The sequence below is a fragment of the Conger conger genome, chromosome 1 (genome assembly GCF_963514075.1).
Source record: "Conger conger chromosome 1, fConCon1.1, whole genome shotgun sequence".
Lineage (NCBI taxonomy): Eukaryota > Metazoa > Chordata > Actinopteri > Anguilliformes > Congridae > Conger > Conger conger.
The window spans coordinates 44,351,526-44,364,963 of NC_083760.1; the positions used below are offsets into that span (position 1 = coordinate 44,351,526).

At 44.6% G+C, this 13,438-nt stretch overlaps 1 protein-coding gene across 6 annotated transcripts in view; it reads right to left on the bottom strand.

The window, feature by feature from the left end:
• mipol1 (mirror-image polydactyly 1) overlaps window positions 1-13,438 on the bottom strand; it is a 113,517-nt gene that overhangs the window by 33,704 nt on the left and 66,375 nt on the right. For all 6 annotated transcript variants that reach the window (XM_061251331.1, XM_061251322.1, XM_061251359.1 and 3 more), the window contains one exon: window positions 3,527-3,634. In XM_061251331.1, the coding sequence (XP_061107315.1) occupies window positions 3,527-3,634 (108 nt within the window). The remainder of the gene's footprint in view (window positions 1-3,526; window positions 3,635-13,438) is intronic.

Here is a 13,438-nt window from a genome sequence, read left to right on the forward strand (position 1 = left end):
AATGTATGAAAAGTGGGCATGTTTTCGCAAGGATAGTCCTCCAGTACATGGGCCACAGAGACAATTGCAGGTATGAATTCAGCTCCTCCACCTTCAAGCCAAAAGGCAAACAATTATTCAATGAATTGTAACAGTCGTCGCAGTTAATCATTTACTCAGTTACCACTTAATCAGGAACATGAGAACAAGAGCAGTGCAATGTTTATGCTGACACTTACCAGATCAAAACAAGATGTAGTGTAGTAAGACTATGTGGAAAAAAATGAGTCCACAAAAAACAATGTGGGACTTTTGAGATTTAAAATGAACAATCTCGACAGTTAAGCAGTAATGCAAGGTGAAAAAACCAAGCAAGCTGTGTACAGTAGGGATATGCAAATAAAAACAAAGGCTGTTATGACTGTTACACATTAAAGCAAAATGTCAAGTGCTGTACATTTTGTATGTAAATGTAAACTTTATATGCAATTGGTCTGTCGTCTCTTCTTTCAAGGATTGATTTGGATGCGTGAAGACCTGTCCATAAGACGGTACCCTCTCATTATCAGAATTTGTATTTGAACTGTTTGGCCTGCTGTGTTACAATGGGAAATATTTTTTCAGCTGTATCCCAGAATTGAACCAAAATCTTTTTCTTTTTTTTAAACATGCCATTTCTAATTCTGGAGTACTAGTCGAGCCTCAATCAAGCTTGAGTCATTTGAGTCAAGTTGGGCCTAAAGCGACGTGTGAGCTGGTTGACTGAACCATGTTTCTTTTTTTCAGTTGTTTTGGATTGTAATATCCTGTGAACTTTTCTATTGCTTTGTCGAATGTTTTCATGCACTGAGGGTTTTTGTTTCCCGTCTTTTCTGTGAAGCTGTAGTGTTCTTTCTGCATTCATCAGCTGCTCAAGTTTATTGTAGATTTATGAATTCTGCTTCCCGACTTCCAGGACGCGTATGTGCATGTGTTGTGAGTGTGCATGCGTGTGTGAGTGTGTTCTCATGTGCGCATGTGTGTCCTAGTGACATAAATAGCATCTTTTAACCTGAGAAACATTGTTCAAGAAACATATTGATCCATGAATAAAGCCAGGCCAAAGCTGAATGGCAAACAGTCAAATAAAAGTTGAATATAGATCCAAATCTCAAGGATCAAGAAATAATCTGAGCAAATGAAATTATTTGGCTTAAAGTGAATTTTTAAATATATATGTACGGCACATACAAATATAAAAAGTAGAACTTTTATATTGAGAGGGCAGGATTTCACTTATGTGGTTTTATGGCTTTCCTCCATTTTTTAATCCTCTTTAAGAGTAGACTCCTATTGCAGCTCCCATCCATGACTGAAGCCTTGCTCACTTTCAGATTGTTTTGAGGATCTGTTCTTGGCACTGTCAACTAATTTTACGACAGCTGTTCCCATTTCATTTTAAATTAAAAACCCAGCTCTGTAATCCCAAGAGTCAATCTATAATTAAGGGGATTTATAGCAAAACCAAGTGCTACATTAATAACAAAATTTAATATATTTCTTAATAAGCCACTGATGGATCCTGCTAAGGAATAAAGAAGTGCACAAATAGAGCCTGACTTTGTACAGCCTGGGAGCAGACTGGACCCTCTCCTTAGACTGGTCTGTCCTGTTTAATGTGAGCGCTTTCACCAGCAACAAGGATCGTGTTTACTAAGCAAATGTACACTCAGTGAGCATTTTATCCTGTAGACCTGTACACCAGCTTGTTAATGCAAATATTTAATCAGCCAATCATGTGGCAGCAACTAAACAGCAACTGAACACGTGCTCAAAAGGTTCAGCTGTTTTTCAGACCAAATGTCATAATGGGGAAGAAATGTGATCTTCGTGACTTTGACCGTGGAATGATTGTTGGTGCCAGACAGGGTGGTTTGAGTATCTCAGAAACAGCTGATCTTCTGGGATTTTCACACACAGCAGTCTCCAGAATTTGCAGAGAATAGTGCGAAAAACAGTGATCCAGTGAGCAGCAGTTCTGCAGACAGAAATGTGTTATTAATAAGAGAGGTCAAAGGAGAACGGCCAGAATAGTCGAAGCTGACAGGAAGGTCACAGTAACAAAATAACCACACATTACAACAGTGGTATGCAGAAGACCACAAAAGGCATCAAACCTCTAAGTGGATAGGCTACAGCAGAAGAAGACCTAATAAGTCTAAAAATATGTCGAATAAATACCTAATAAAGTGCTCACTGAGTGTATGTTCCCAAACACCAACCTGCCATTCGCTGCCTCGAGAAATCATTTGTTATTTATTTTTGTAAGTTACTGTTCCCTTGGTTTAGTTCTTTTTCACCAAAAGGCTGAAATCCGATGGGCCATCTCCACTAGGGAAGGAAAAGGTAGGAGCACACCAGCGCTCTGCACAAACACTGTAGCTAAAACAAAAAAAAAGTGTTTGGCAGCAAAGGGAGGGGGAGGTGGGGGGGGGGGGGGGGGATGTCCGTGGCCTTCAAGGGTGGTGCAACATGGCTGGTAGACCCCATCGAGGGTCCGAACGGAGGGAAACGAGACAAGCAACCACGGCTCAGTGCGGCAACGGGGAGGCTGGTGGGGAGGATTACCTGACGGCAACAAGCAGGTGTCCCCACAACGGGCTATGCCAAGGCCTGAGAATGTGCCAAGCGCACAGCACCGTACCTAGTGCCAAGCCTGGAACAGGAGCCAGCACAGACAGTAACAACAGGCCTACAAATAGGCTGAATTAAAACACCGTGCAGCTACCAGGGAGCAACTCCATCCAAGTAACAGGGCTTGGCCAAAACGGAGCCATTAAAAATAATAATAATAAAATAACTCTTGGGGCCAGATTTACGTACATGAAACTCGCAGTGCAAAATGCAGCCTGGCGAGGGTGTATTGGTGCAGCAGTCTGCCTGAAATGAACGTCTTATTTAGTATCTTGGTAGTCGTTCCTTTCCGCGCTCGGCTCACTAGTTCTGGAACACAAGCACCGCCCTCCATGCGACCCGTTTATTCGTTCCCTCTAACGATGCAGGGTTTATCACACCACCAGCAGGAGTCATGCCTTTACCCAGCGCCTCACCAGAGGGGCGCACTCCCCTCAGGCTTCGCGCGGTTGCTCACCCGTACCCTTGGTCAACAGCTCCACTGTAACGCGGTCCAGAGCAAAGAGGGGCCGCATTATGGCAAATATCACAACTCCCCAACATGCACCTCATTAAAATATCTCAAAAACCAAACGGAGAGAAGGTGGGACAAACTACGAAACAAATCCTGTGTTACAAATAGGGATTTTCGAGAGGGGGAAGAGGGGGTGGTTGGGTATGCCAGGGATGATTTTCATAGATAAATAAGACCACAGGCAGAAGAGGCCATGTTTAAAGGCAGGCAGCATTGTTGGCAAATGCCCCACTCCCCCCCTTCCTCTCCTGCTACCTCACACGGTAATGTACACAGCTGATATATTGGGCGAGCAGCGGTGATGGTAACCTGTCGCTCGTAACCTTAATTTGCAGGGATTGTGGGCGCGGGAAGGTTTACCTTGTGAGCGTGCTCCTGATTGTTTCCTGCAGTTGGGTGTCTCGCGCTGTTTGCCCAAGTGTGCCTCTGCTCCTCGGTGTGATGAAGACCCTGCTCCAGGTGCCGGCACTGTGGAGAGGAGAGGGGAGAGAATCACTTAGAATACATTAGCGTAAGGTGGTCTGCCCCTGCCACACGAGCGCCGGGCAAACACGCCAAACACAAGCCAAATGCATGTGTGTTCTCCCCTTTGGCCAGGCTACCGAAAGGTCCGGAAACCAGGGTCTGCTCACCCTTTCTTTAAAAAAAAAAAAAAAAACAGGGGAGGGAACCACCCACCACAAACATTGTGGGTGCTATTAAAGACAAATCATCTACCATCTGTATGCAAATACAGCCCTGCAATCCAGTATGCGAAAGTGCTGCTTATGCGAATGGCTTCGGTGAGGATATTGTCAAGTGAGGGTGAGAAATTAGCAAAACTTCTGTATTTTTCTGTGAAACCCTTATGTTTGCTTACTTCTATTCCTGTGCAGCTGGGGGTGGCACAATGCAGGGGGAAGGCACATTCAACCAGCGGGCTGTGGGTTCAAATCCCCTGGGGTGACACCACTGCTGCAACACTATGCAAAATGCTTAGCCTAAAATGTTTCAGCAAATATCCAGCTGTGTAAATTGATAGCACAGGAAATGTGAGTAACATAAGTGGCACTGGATGAGAGTGAACAAACTGCAGGAATGAGTACATGTTGAGCAGTCATCTTGCTTTTGAGTTGAAGTAAAGATGTGGTGTATTATTCCACTCAGGCCATGTGGAAATGCTAAATGTGAAACAGTGCACTGCATTGACTGCATCTCATACCGCAGTAAAACACACTCTGTGAATAAGAAACAGACATGTAACTCCAGGTGTTCTAACTCAGTACAGCTAGGTGTGTAACTCAGTACAGCCAGGTGTGTAAGAGTATAGCCAGGTGTGTAACTGAGTGCAGTCAGATGTATAAGTCAGTGTAGTCAGGTGTGTAACTCAGGAGTGTCAGGTGTCTAACTCAGTACAGCTAGGTGTGTAACTAGGTGTGTGTAACTAGGTGTGTGTAGCTAGGTGTGCAGTCAGATGTACAAGTGGGAGCGATAATTATTTGATCCCTTGCTGATTTTGTAGGTTTGCCCACTTACAAAGAATGGAACTGTGTAGAATTTTAATCATAGGTATATTTTAACATTGAGAGACAGAATATCACAAAATAATCCACAATAACAACATCATATTAATTTTATATCGTATTTTTGCATGAAATAAGTATTTGATCCCCTACCAATCAGCAATAATTCTGGCTCCCACAGACCAGTTAGTTTTCCCTTAAGAAGCACTCCTAGTTAATCTCAACTCATTACCCAAAACACCTGTGTCAACTTGTTACATCGTTATGTAGCTGTATAAAAGACACCTGTCCACACAATCAATCAGATTCCAACGTTTCCACCATGGGCAAGACAAAGCAGCTGTCTAAGGACATCAGGGACAAAATTGTAGACCTGCACAAGGCTGGGATGGGCTACAAGAAAATAAGCAAGCAGCTTGGTGAGAAGTTAACTGTTGGAGCAATTATTAGAAAATGGAAGAAACACAAAGTCACCGCCAATCTCCCTCGGTCTGGGGCTCCACGCAAGATCTTGCCTTGTGGGATATCAATGGTCATGAGAAAGGTCAGGGATCAGCCCAGTACTACACAGGAGGAGCTTGTTAATGACCTGAAGGCAGTTGGGATCACAGTCACGAAGAGAACCATCAGTAACACACTACACTGTGAAGGATTAAAATCCTGCTGCGCGGGCAAGGTTCCTCTGCTGAAGAAGGCACATGTACAGGCCCGTCTGAAGTTTGCCAAAAAACACCTGGATGATCCAGAGGAGGCTTGGGAGAAGGTGATGTGGTCAGATGAGACCAAAATAGAGCTATTTGGCATTAACTCGATTCGCCATGTTTGGAGGAAGAGAAATGCTGAGTACAACCCCAAGAACACCATCCCCACTGTGAAGCATGGAGGTGGAAACCTTATGTGGGTGTTTCTCAGCTAAGGGGACAGGACGACTTCATCGTATCGAGGGGAGGATGAATGGGGCCATGTACCAGGACATTTTGGGTGACAACCTCCTTCCCTCAGTGAGAGCACTGAAAATGGGTCTTCCAACATGACAATGACCCAAAACATACGGCCAAGGCAACAAAGGAGTGGCTCAAAAAGAAGCATATTAAGGTCCTGGAGTGGCCTAGCCAGTCTCCAGACCTAAATCCCATCGAAAATCTGTGGAGGGAGCTGAAGCTTCGAGTTGCCAAGCGACAGCCTCGGAACCTTAAGGATTTGGAGAGGATCTGCAAAGAGAAGTGGACCAAAATCCCACCCAAGATCTGTGCAAACCTGGTGAAAAACTACAACAAACGTCTGACCTCTGTGCTTGCCAACAAAGGTTTCTCCACCAAGTATTAAGTCCTATTGTTCTATGGATCAAATGCTTATTTCATGTGAAAATATGATATTAAATTAATAAAATTTATATGATGTTATTGCGGATTATTTTGTGATATTCTGTCACTCAATGTTAAAATGTACCTATGATTAAAATTCTACACAGGTCCATTCTTTGTAAGTGGGCAAACCTACAAAATCAGCAAGGGATCAAATAATTATCGCTCCCACTGTAGTCAGTGCAGTCAGGTGTGTAACTCAGGAGTGTCAGGTGTCTAACTCAGTACAGCTAGGTGTGTAACTCAGGAGAGACAGGTGTGTAAGCTGGTACAGCCAGGTGTGTAACTCAGTACAGTACAGCCAGGTGTGTAACTCAGTACAGCTAGTTGTGTAACTCAGTGCATTCAGGTGTGAAATTCAGTAAAGCCAGTTGTGTAACTCAGGAGTCAGGTGTGTAACTTGGTACAGCCAGGTGTGAAATTCAGTAAAGACAGGTGTGTAAGCTGGTACAGCCAGGTGTGTAACTCAGTACAGTACAGCCAGGTGTGTAACTCAGTACAGCTAGGTGTGTAACTCACTGCATTCAGATGTGAAATTCAGTAAAGCCAGTTGTGTAACTCAGGAGTCAGGTGTGTAACTCAGTACAGTACAGGTAGGTGTGAAACTCAGGAGAGTCAGGTGTGTAAGTCATTGCAGTCAGGTTTTTAACTCAGCATAGCCAGGTGTGTAACTAGATACAGCTAGGTGTGTAACGCAGTACAGTATAGTCAGGTGTGAAATTCAGTACAGCCAAGTGTGTAACTCAGTATAGCCAGGCGTGGAACTGAGTGCAGTCAGGCGTGTAACTTGGTACAGCTAGATGTGTAACTCACTGCTGTCAGGTGTGTAACTCAGTACAGTACAACCAGGTGTGAAATTCGGTGCAGCCAGATGCATATTCTTCCATTCTACATTCTACATTCTACCTTTCCACCCACAGCAGCACTGAACCCAGAGGAGGCAAAGGAAGTTCTGGTCCACAATTTCAACACAAATTCCATGTGATTGACAGACGGTAAGAGAAAATCCTAAAGACACAGCAGGTCACCATCCAAGTATTCTGACTTGTATATCTGTCGTCATGCTCTAGCACTGTGATCCAGAGCCAATCAGGGCCAAATTAGCGATGTTAGGCACAATGTGCTTTGTCGTCTCCACATGGACTTTGTGTAGCAGACATGACCAGAAGTCTAGGATTCCAGCCAGAAATTTCAGAGAGACTTTCAAAACCTTAACCCCCCCCCACACACACACACACACACACATACACACATAGGGCTGTGCTACTATGCCGGGGTGTTATTGTAAGAGCAATGTTTTATAAAGACCCACATGTGCTCTTCCCCATGAGCACATTCCAAGACCAGAGGACACTGACCAGGAATGTAAACCATTCCCACTCGCCTATGAGTCCCCATGTTTTCCAGGGCCAGCCGACTCGAACGGCTGGGCAAACAAGCTCGCAGGCCTGGGACCCTGCTTCGGTCCCCCTTCTCGGCAGACAAAAATAATAGCGCGCCCATCCAGACAAAATACAAATCCCCTCTTTATTGTCAGTATGACTTATGGCTTTCAGGCAACAGATGTTTGGAACCACTTGGAAGTGTATTTATATCAGACCGAGTCTCTGTGTGTACTTGCAGGACACTTGTGGACCTTGTCTCAAAAATAGTAGCAGCGGAAACGAACAGGCCACAAATGCAGACCCATTACTCAGGTGCTGTTTTATGAACCCTTCTGTGACACCAGAGGCCAAAATTAGATCGGGTGAATGAAAAAATAAAATAAAATACATCCAACAAACAACAAACTGCGACAAATCACGCAAGGCCGTACACAGAGCATTCGGAGAGTCCATATGTCAGACTGAGGACCAAACATGACCAAAAAAAGGAAATGCATGATTTTTAGAAACAAAACACTTCACATTGCACAAACTAGAGGAAAGTATTCAATAACTATGATGGAGATGAGCGGACATAAAAATAAGGTGCTCATTTCATTGTGGGGACGTTAAGGAAAAAAAGATTTATTTCTCCAGGCACTCATCCAGCTTTTCATATTCCCACCAGCGGCGTGGTCGTGGCGGCCCTCCGTCTTGCGCAGCGGGATAATCCCTTCGAGATGAAGAGAGGGATACAGGAAGCAATGGGGGAGGCTGAAATCCTTCAAGATGGAGTGTGGCCGGATCCCCGCTTCGGAAGGATTAGACCCGCGACTTGCGACATACTTTTAAAATTGGCCCAAAGATGGGTTTTTGCCCTTTGTAAAAGTGGGGAGCCATTTGGAGGAATCGTGTATCAGTCCCACACAGCTGTAATGCCAGGAGCCAGGGGTCGATCCCCCGCCACAGCAGATACTCAACCTGCCGCTTCCAGGCTTACCTCAGCCGCTGATGTCACACACAATTCAAAACAAGTAAAAAATAATAATAATAACTGTGATATAGGATGTAAAATATATGCATTTGTGGGAAATTAGTTCAATTTCAGTCAGCAGGAATGATCATGAGCCCATATCACAGATGACAGATGATTTTTGCTGCAGTATTTGCATACAGTATATGGTATATTTACATACCAGTACATAATGTATATGCTTTAACATTTTTTCATCACTGTGATTTCTCCAGGGAGATCTGTATTGTATTGAACTGAGGGTTTGCGCCATTTTGTTTATTTTCCTGAGTGTAATTGAAGAAAACAAAATCAACAGATTTCAATTGTTGTGTCATGTACATTAATGGAAATGTAAAAATTAATATGTCACTGACAAATACATAATATACAGTGGGCTCCATAATTATTGGCACCCTGAATAAAAATGGAGAAAAGAAGGGCTGCATACAATAAACATTCATTCATTCATTCATTATCCTAACCCGCTTATCCTGAACAGGGTCGCAGGGGGCCTGGAGCCTATCCCAGCATACAATGGGGCGAAAGGCAGGAATACACCCTGAACAGGTCGCCAGTCCATCACAGGGCACATACACCATTCACTCACACACTCATACCTATGGACAATTTAGACTCTCCAATCAGCCTAACCTGCATGTCTTTGGACTGTGGAAGGAAACCGGAGTACCCTGAGGAAACCCACACAGACACGCCAGTCCGCCGTCCAGAAAGCAGACTTCATATCTGCCTATGCCTCCCACCTCAACCTTGACTTTCTTGCTTTAACCGAAATGTGGCTCTCACCAGAGAACCCAGCCACCCCGGCTGCCCTTTCCTCTGCCTTCTCTTTTTCCCACACCCAGAACCTCTGGCAGAGGAGGTGGCACAGGTCTCCTAATCTCATCCTCATGGAGATCTAGTGTCTTCTCCTCATCCTTCGCCTTCTCCTCTTTTGAATTTCATGCGGTTTCTGTTACTTTGCCGTGCAAACTGTTTATTATTGTTGTTTATCACCCCCGGGTCCTCTGGGGAGATTCTTGGATGAGATGGACTCCTCACCAGTCAATGACACCCCCCTGATCCTCCTGGGTGACTTCAACCTCAACTCAGAGTCCACCCAGTCTACCTTTCTCTCCCTCCTTTCTTCTTTTGACCTTACCCTCACACTTTCCCCTACCACCCACAAAGCAGGCAACCTTCTTGACCTCATCTTCACAAGGAGCTGCACAACAACCAACCTCTCTGTAACACCACTCCATATATCTGACCACTCCTTCATCTCTTTTTCTCTCCCACCATCCACTGTCACCTGTCGGCGGAACCTACGCCACCTGTCTTCCTCCACCCTCTCATCTACAATCCTCTCCTCCCTACCATCTGCGGAGTCTTTCACTCGACTGTCTCCCGATGATGCTGCTACAACTCTCATGTCCTCCCTCTCGTCTTCCTTTGACTCTCTGTGTCCCCTCACCACCAAATTAGCTCGGGTCTCCCCCCCCAGTCCTTGGCTTTCTGATGCTCTATGAGCTGTCCGAACCGAACTGCGGGCAGCGGAGAGAAAATGGAAAAGGTCCTGTCTCCCCAATGATATGGCTTCCTTCCATGCCCTTTTATCATCTTTCCATTCCTCTGTCTCTCTAGCTAAATCTTCCTTCTTTCACTCGAAAATTAACGCGGCCGCCTCTAATCCCCGCAAACTGTTTTCAACCTTCTCCTCTCCCCTCCCCCCCACCCCCCTCATCACTCACACCTGATGACTTTGTCTCCTTCTTTGAAAAGAAGGTCGACGCCATTCGCCAACCACTCTTACACTGATGACACCCAACTCTTTATTTCCTTCCCCCCCGACACCCAAGTCACCACACAGATCTCTACCTGCTTGCTGATATCTCTGGATGACTTCCCACCACCTGAAGCTCAACCTTGCCAAAACTGAGCTTCTCTACATCTCTGCTAAGTCCTCTCCGTCAATCGACCTCTCACTGACTGTTGAGGACTTTGTAGTTTCCTCCTCCCGTACAGCAAAGAATCTTGGGGTGACTCTTGATAACTGCCTCACCCTGGGTCCACAAGTATCCTCCACTGCCAGAACCTGCAGGTTCTTCCTGTATAATATACGCCGTATCCGTCATCTCCTGACGGAGAAAGCCACCCAGCTCCTAGTCCAGGCGCTCGTCATTTCCCGCCTGGATTACTGCAACTCCCTCCTAGCCGGTCTCCCAGCGTGTGCCATCAAGCCCCTCCAGCTGGTCCAGAATGCTGCAGCCCGCCTGATCACCAGCCAGCCCAGGTCAGCACACGTCACCCCGCTTCTCATTGGCCTCCACTGGCTTCCTATTGCCGCACGCATCCGATTCAAGGTCCTAGTGTTGGCATTTCAGGCTGCTAAGGGGACTGCCCCACCTTACATACAATCCTTGATCACTCCCTACTCCCCAGCTAGACCACTCCGGTATGAAGCTCTGGTCGCCTTATGGTTCCCCCTCTACGTGCACCTGGCGGTCAAGCTGCACATTCACGCCTGTTTTCCGTACTGGTTCCTCAGTGGTGGAATGACTTGCCTACCACTGTCAGGACAGCAGAATCCCTCCCCCTATTTCGATGCAGACTCAAAACACACCTTTTCAAACTCTACCTTAGTCCTCCCTCCTGATTTCCCCGCCCCCCCTTTCTGATATCCCTATCCTCCTTGTGTAACCCAAAAAAAAATATAAATAGCACTTATGATGACGACTATATGTTTAGAACAGCATTCCATGTGTATTTTCCTAGTTATGGATGTGATGCTTTGACTTGTGGAAGAACCTATGCACTTGTAAGTCGCTTTGGATTAAAAGCGTCTGCCAAATGACAAAAATGTAAATGTAAAATGTAAAACATGCAAACTCCGCACAGAGAGGCCCCGGCCGATGGGGATTCGAACCCAGGACCTCCTTGCTGTGAGGCACCAGTGCTACCCACTGCACCATCCGTGCCACCCTACAATAAACATGGATAATGATATATATTTTATGTTCAAACATACAGGAAATCATTATACTGTCCAATATATTTACTCTCATGTCTCAATGTATTTTTTATTTAGTAATCTAATTTTTTCTGGAAACCACAGGTGCAAAAAAATATTGGCACCCCTAACAATTTTTGTTAATAAAATCAAACAAAGTGAAATTGGTTATACAATTTTATTGTAATTTAGTTATAACAGCCTAAGGGAACTACAATTACCGAGAACATTTTTACTTACACCTACTTATGCATGCGATTATCTAATCACCCAATTGTGTGGCAGCAGTGCAATGCATACAATCATGTAGATACGGGTCAGGAGCTTCAGTTAATGTTCACATCAACCATCAGAATGGGGAAAAAATGTGATCTAAGTGACTTTGTCCATGGAATGATTGTTGGTGGCAGACCAATGGATGGTTTGAGTATGTCAGAAACGGCTGGGATATCTCCTGGGATATTCACGCACACACTAGTCTCTAGAGTTTGCAAAGAATGGTGCAAAAAATAAAAAAATAAAAAAATAATCCATTGATCCAGCAGTTCTGCAGACAGAAACACCTTGTTAATGAGAGACGTCAGAGGAGAATAGCCAGACTGGTCAAAGCTGACAGGAAGGTGACAGTAATGCAAATAACCACACATTAAACAGTGGTATGCAGAGCATCTCTGAACAAACAATGCATCATAACTCTAAGTGGATAGTCATTCCATCACTTCCTGTTTCACAAGTAAAAAATGAGCATGCATAACAAGTATGCAACAAAACAAATAAAAAGAACTTGAAATGGTATACCAACAAACTCTTTGTAGGGGTGACACGAAGACAGCCCTTACTGAGCACAATAAACAAAACCAAGCATCTTGAGTTACGCCTAACCTCATTGGAATAATGAAGTGAAGAGAGGGTTATGGTCAGGTGAGACGAAAATTGAACGTTTTGACCCTACACACTATCAACATCGATTGGATGGAATGCTTACAAGAAGCACAAGAAAATCTTGGCAGAAAATAAGTCACTAAGAGACTTAGGTTGTCTGTAGATTGTCCAAGCATACATTAAAATGCGCATACAAATGGTTAAGTAAAAGCAACAACTATGTTCTGCATTGGCCATATCTCAGTCTCCAAACATAAATCCCATGAAAAACATGTGAACTGAAGAGGGAGGTATCCCAAGGATAGTAATGATTCTGAAAAGTTCTGCATAGAGGAATCCCTCCAAAAATGTGTTCTCTCGCCAACGACAAATTATAGGAAAAGACTCATGGGCCGTCATCTTTGCCAGTATTAAACCAGGGATGCCAATAATTGTGGACGCTGTTTTTTGTGGAAATATTTGTTCATTTGAAAAATGTAAAACTTTGGTTGATTCTATTGAATCATTAATTAGACATTGCTCTCTAACGTTGGAACAGCACGGAGCCATGAGATGGGAGAGACACTGCTCTTTAATATCAGGACAGTACAATCATGAGATGGGAGAGACACTGCTCTTTTAGAACAGAACAGCACAGAGCCATGAGATGAGAGAGACACTGCTCTTTTAGAACAGAACAGCACAGAGCCATGAAATGGGAGTGACACTGCTCTTTTACACTGTAAAAGAACAGCACAGAGCCATGAGATGGGAGTGACACTGCTCTTTTATAACAGAACAGCACAGAGCCATGAGATGGGAGAGACACTGCTCTTTTACAACAGAACAGCACAGAGCCATGAGATGGGAGAGACACTGCTCTTTTATAACAGAACAGCACAGAGCCATGAGATGGGAGTGACACTGCTCTTTTATAACATAAAACCACAGTCATGAGATGGGAGAGACACTGCTCTTTTAGAACAGAACAGCACAGAGCCATGAAATGGGAGTGACACTGCTCTTTTATAACATAAAACCACAGTCATGAGATGGGAGAGGCACTGCTCTTTTAGAACAGAACAGCATAGAGCCATGAAATGGGAGTGACACTGCTCTTTTAGAACAGAACAGCACAGAGCCATGAGATGGGAGTGAC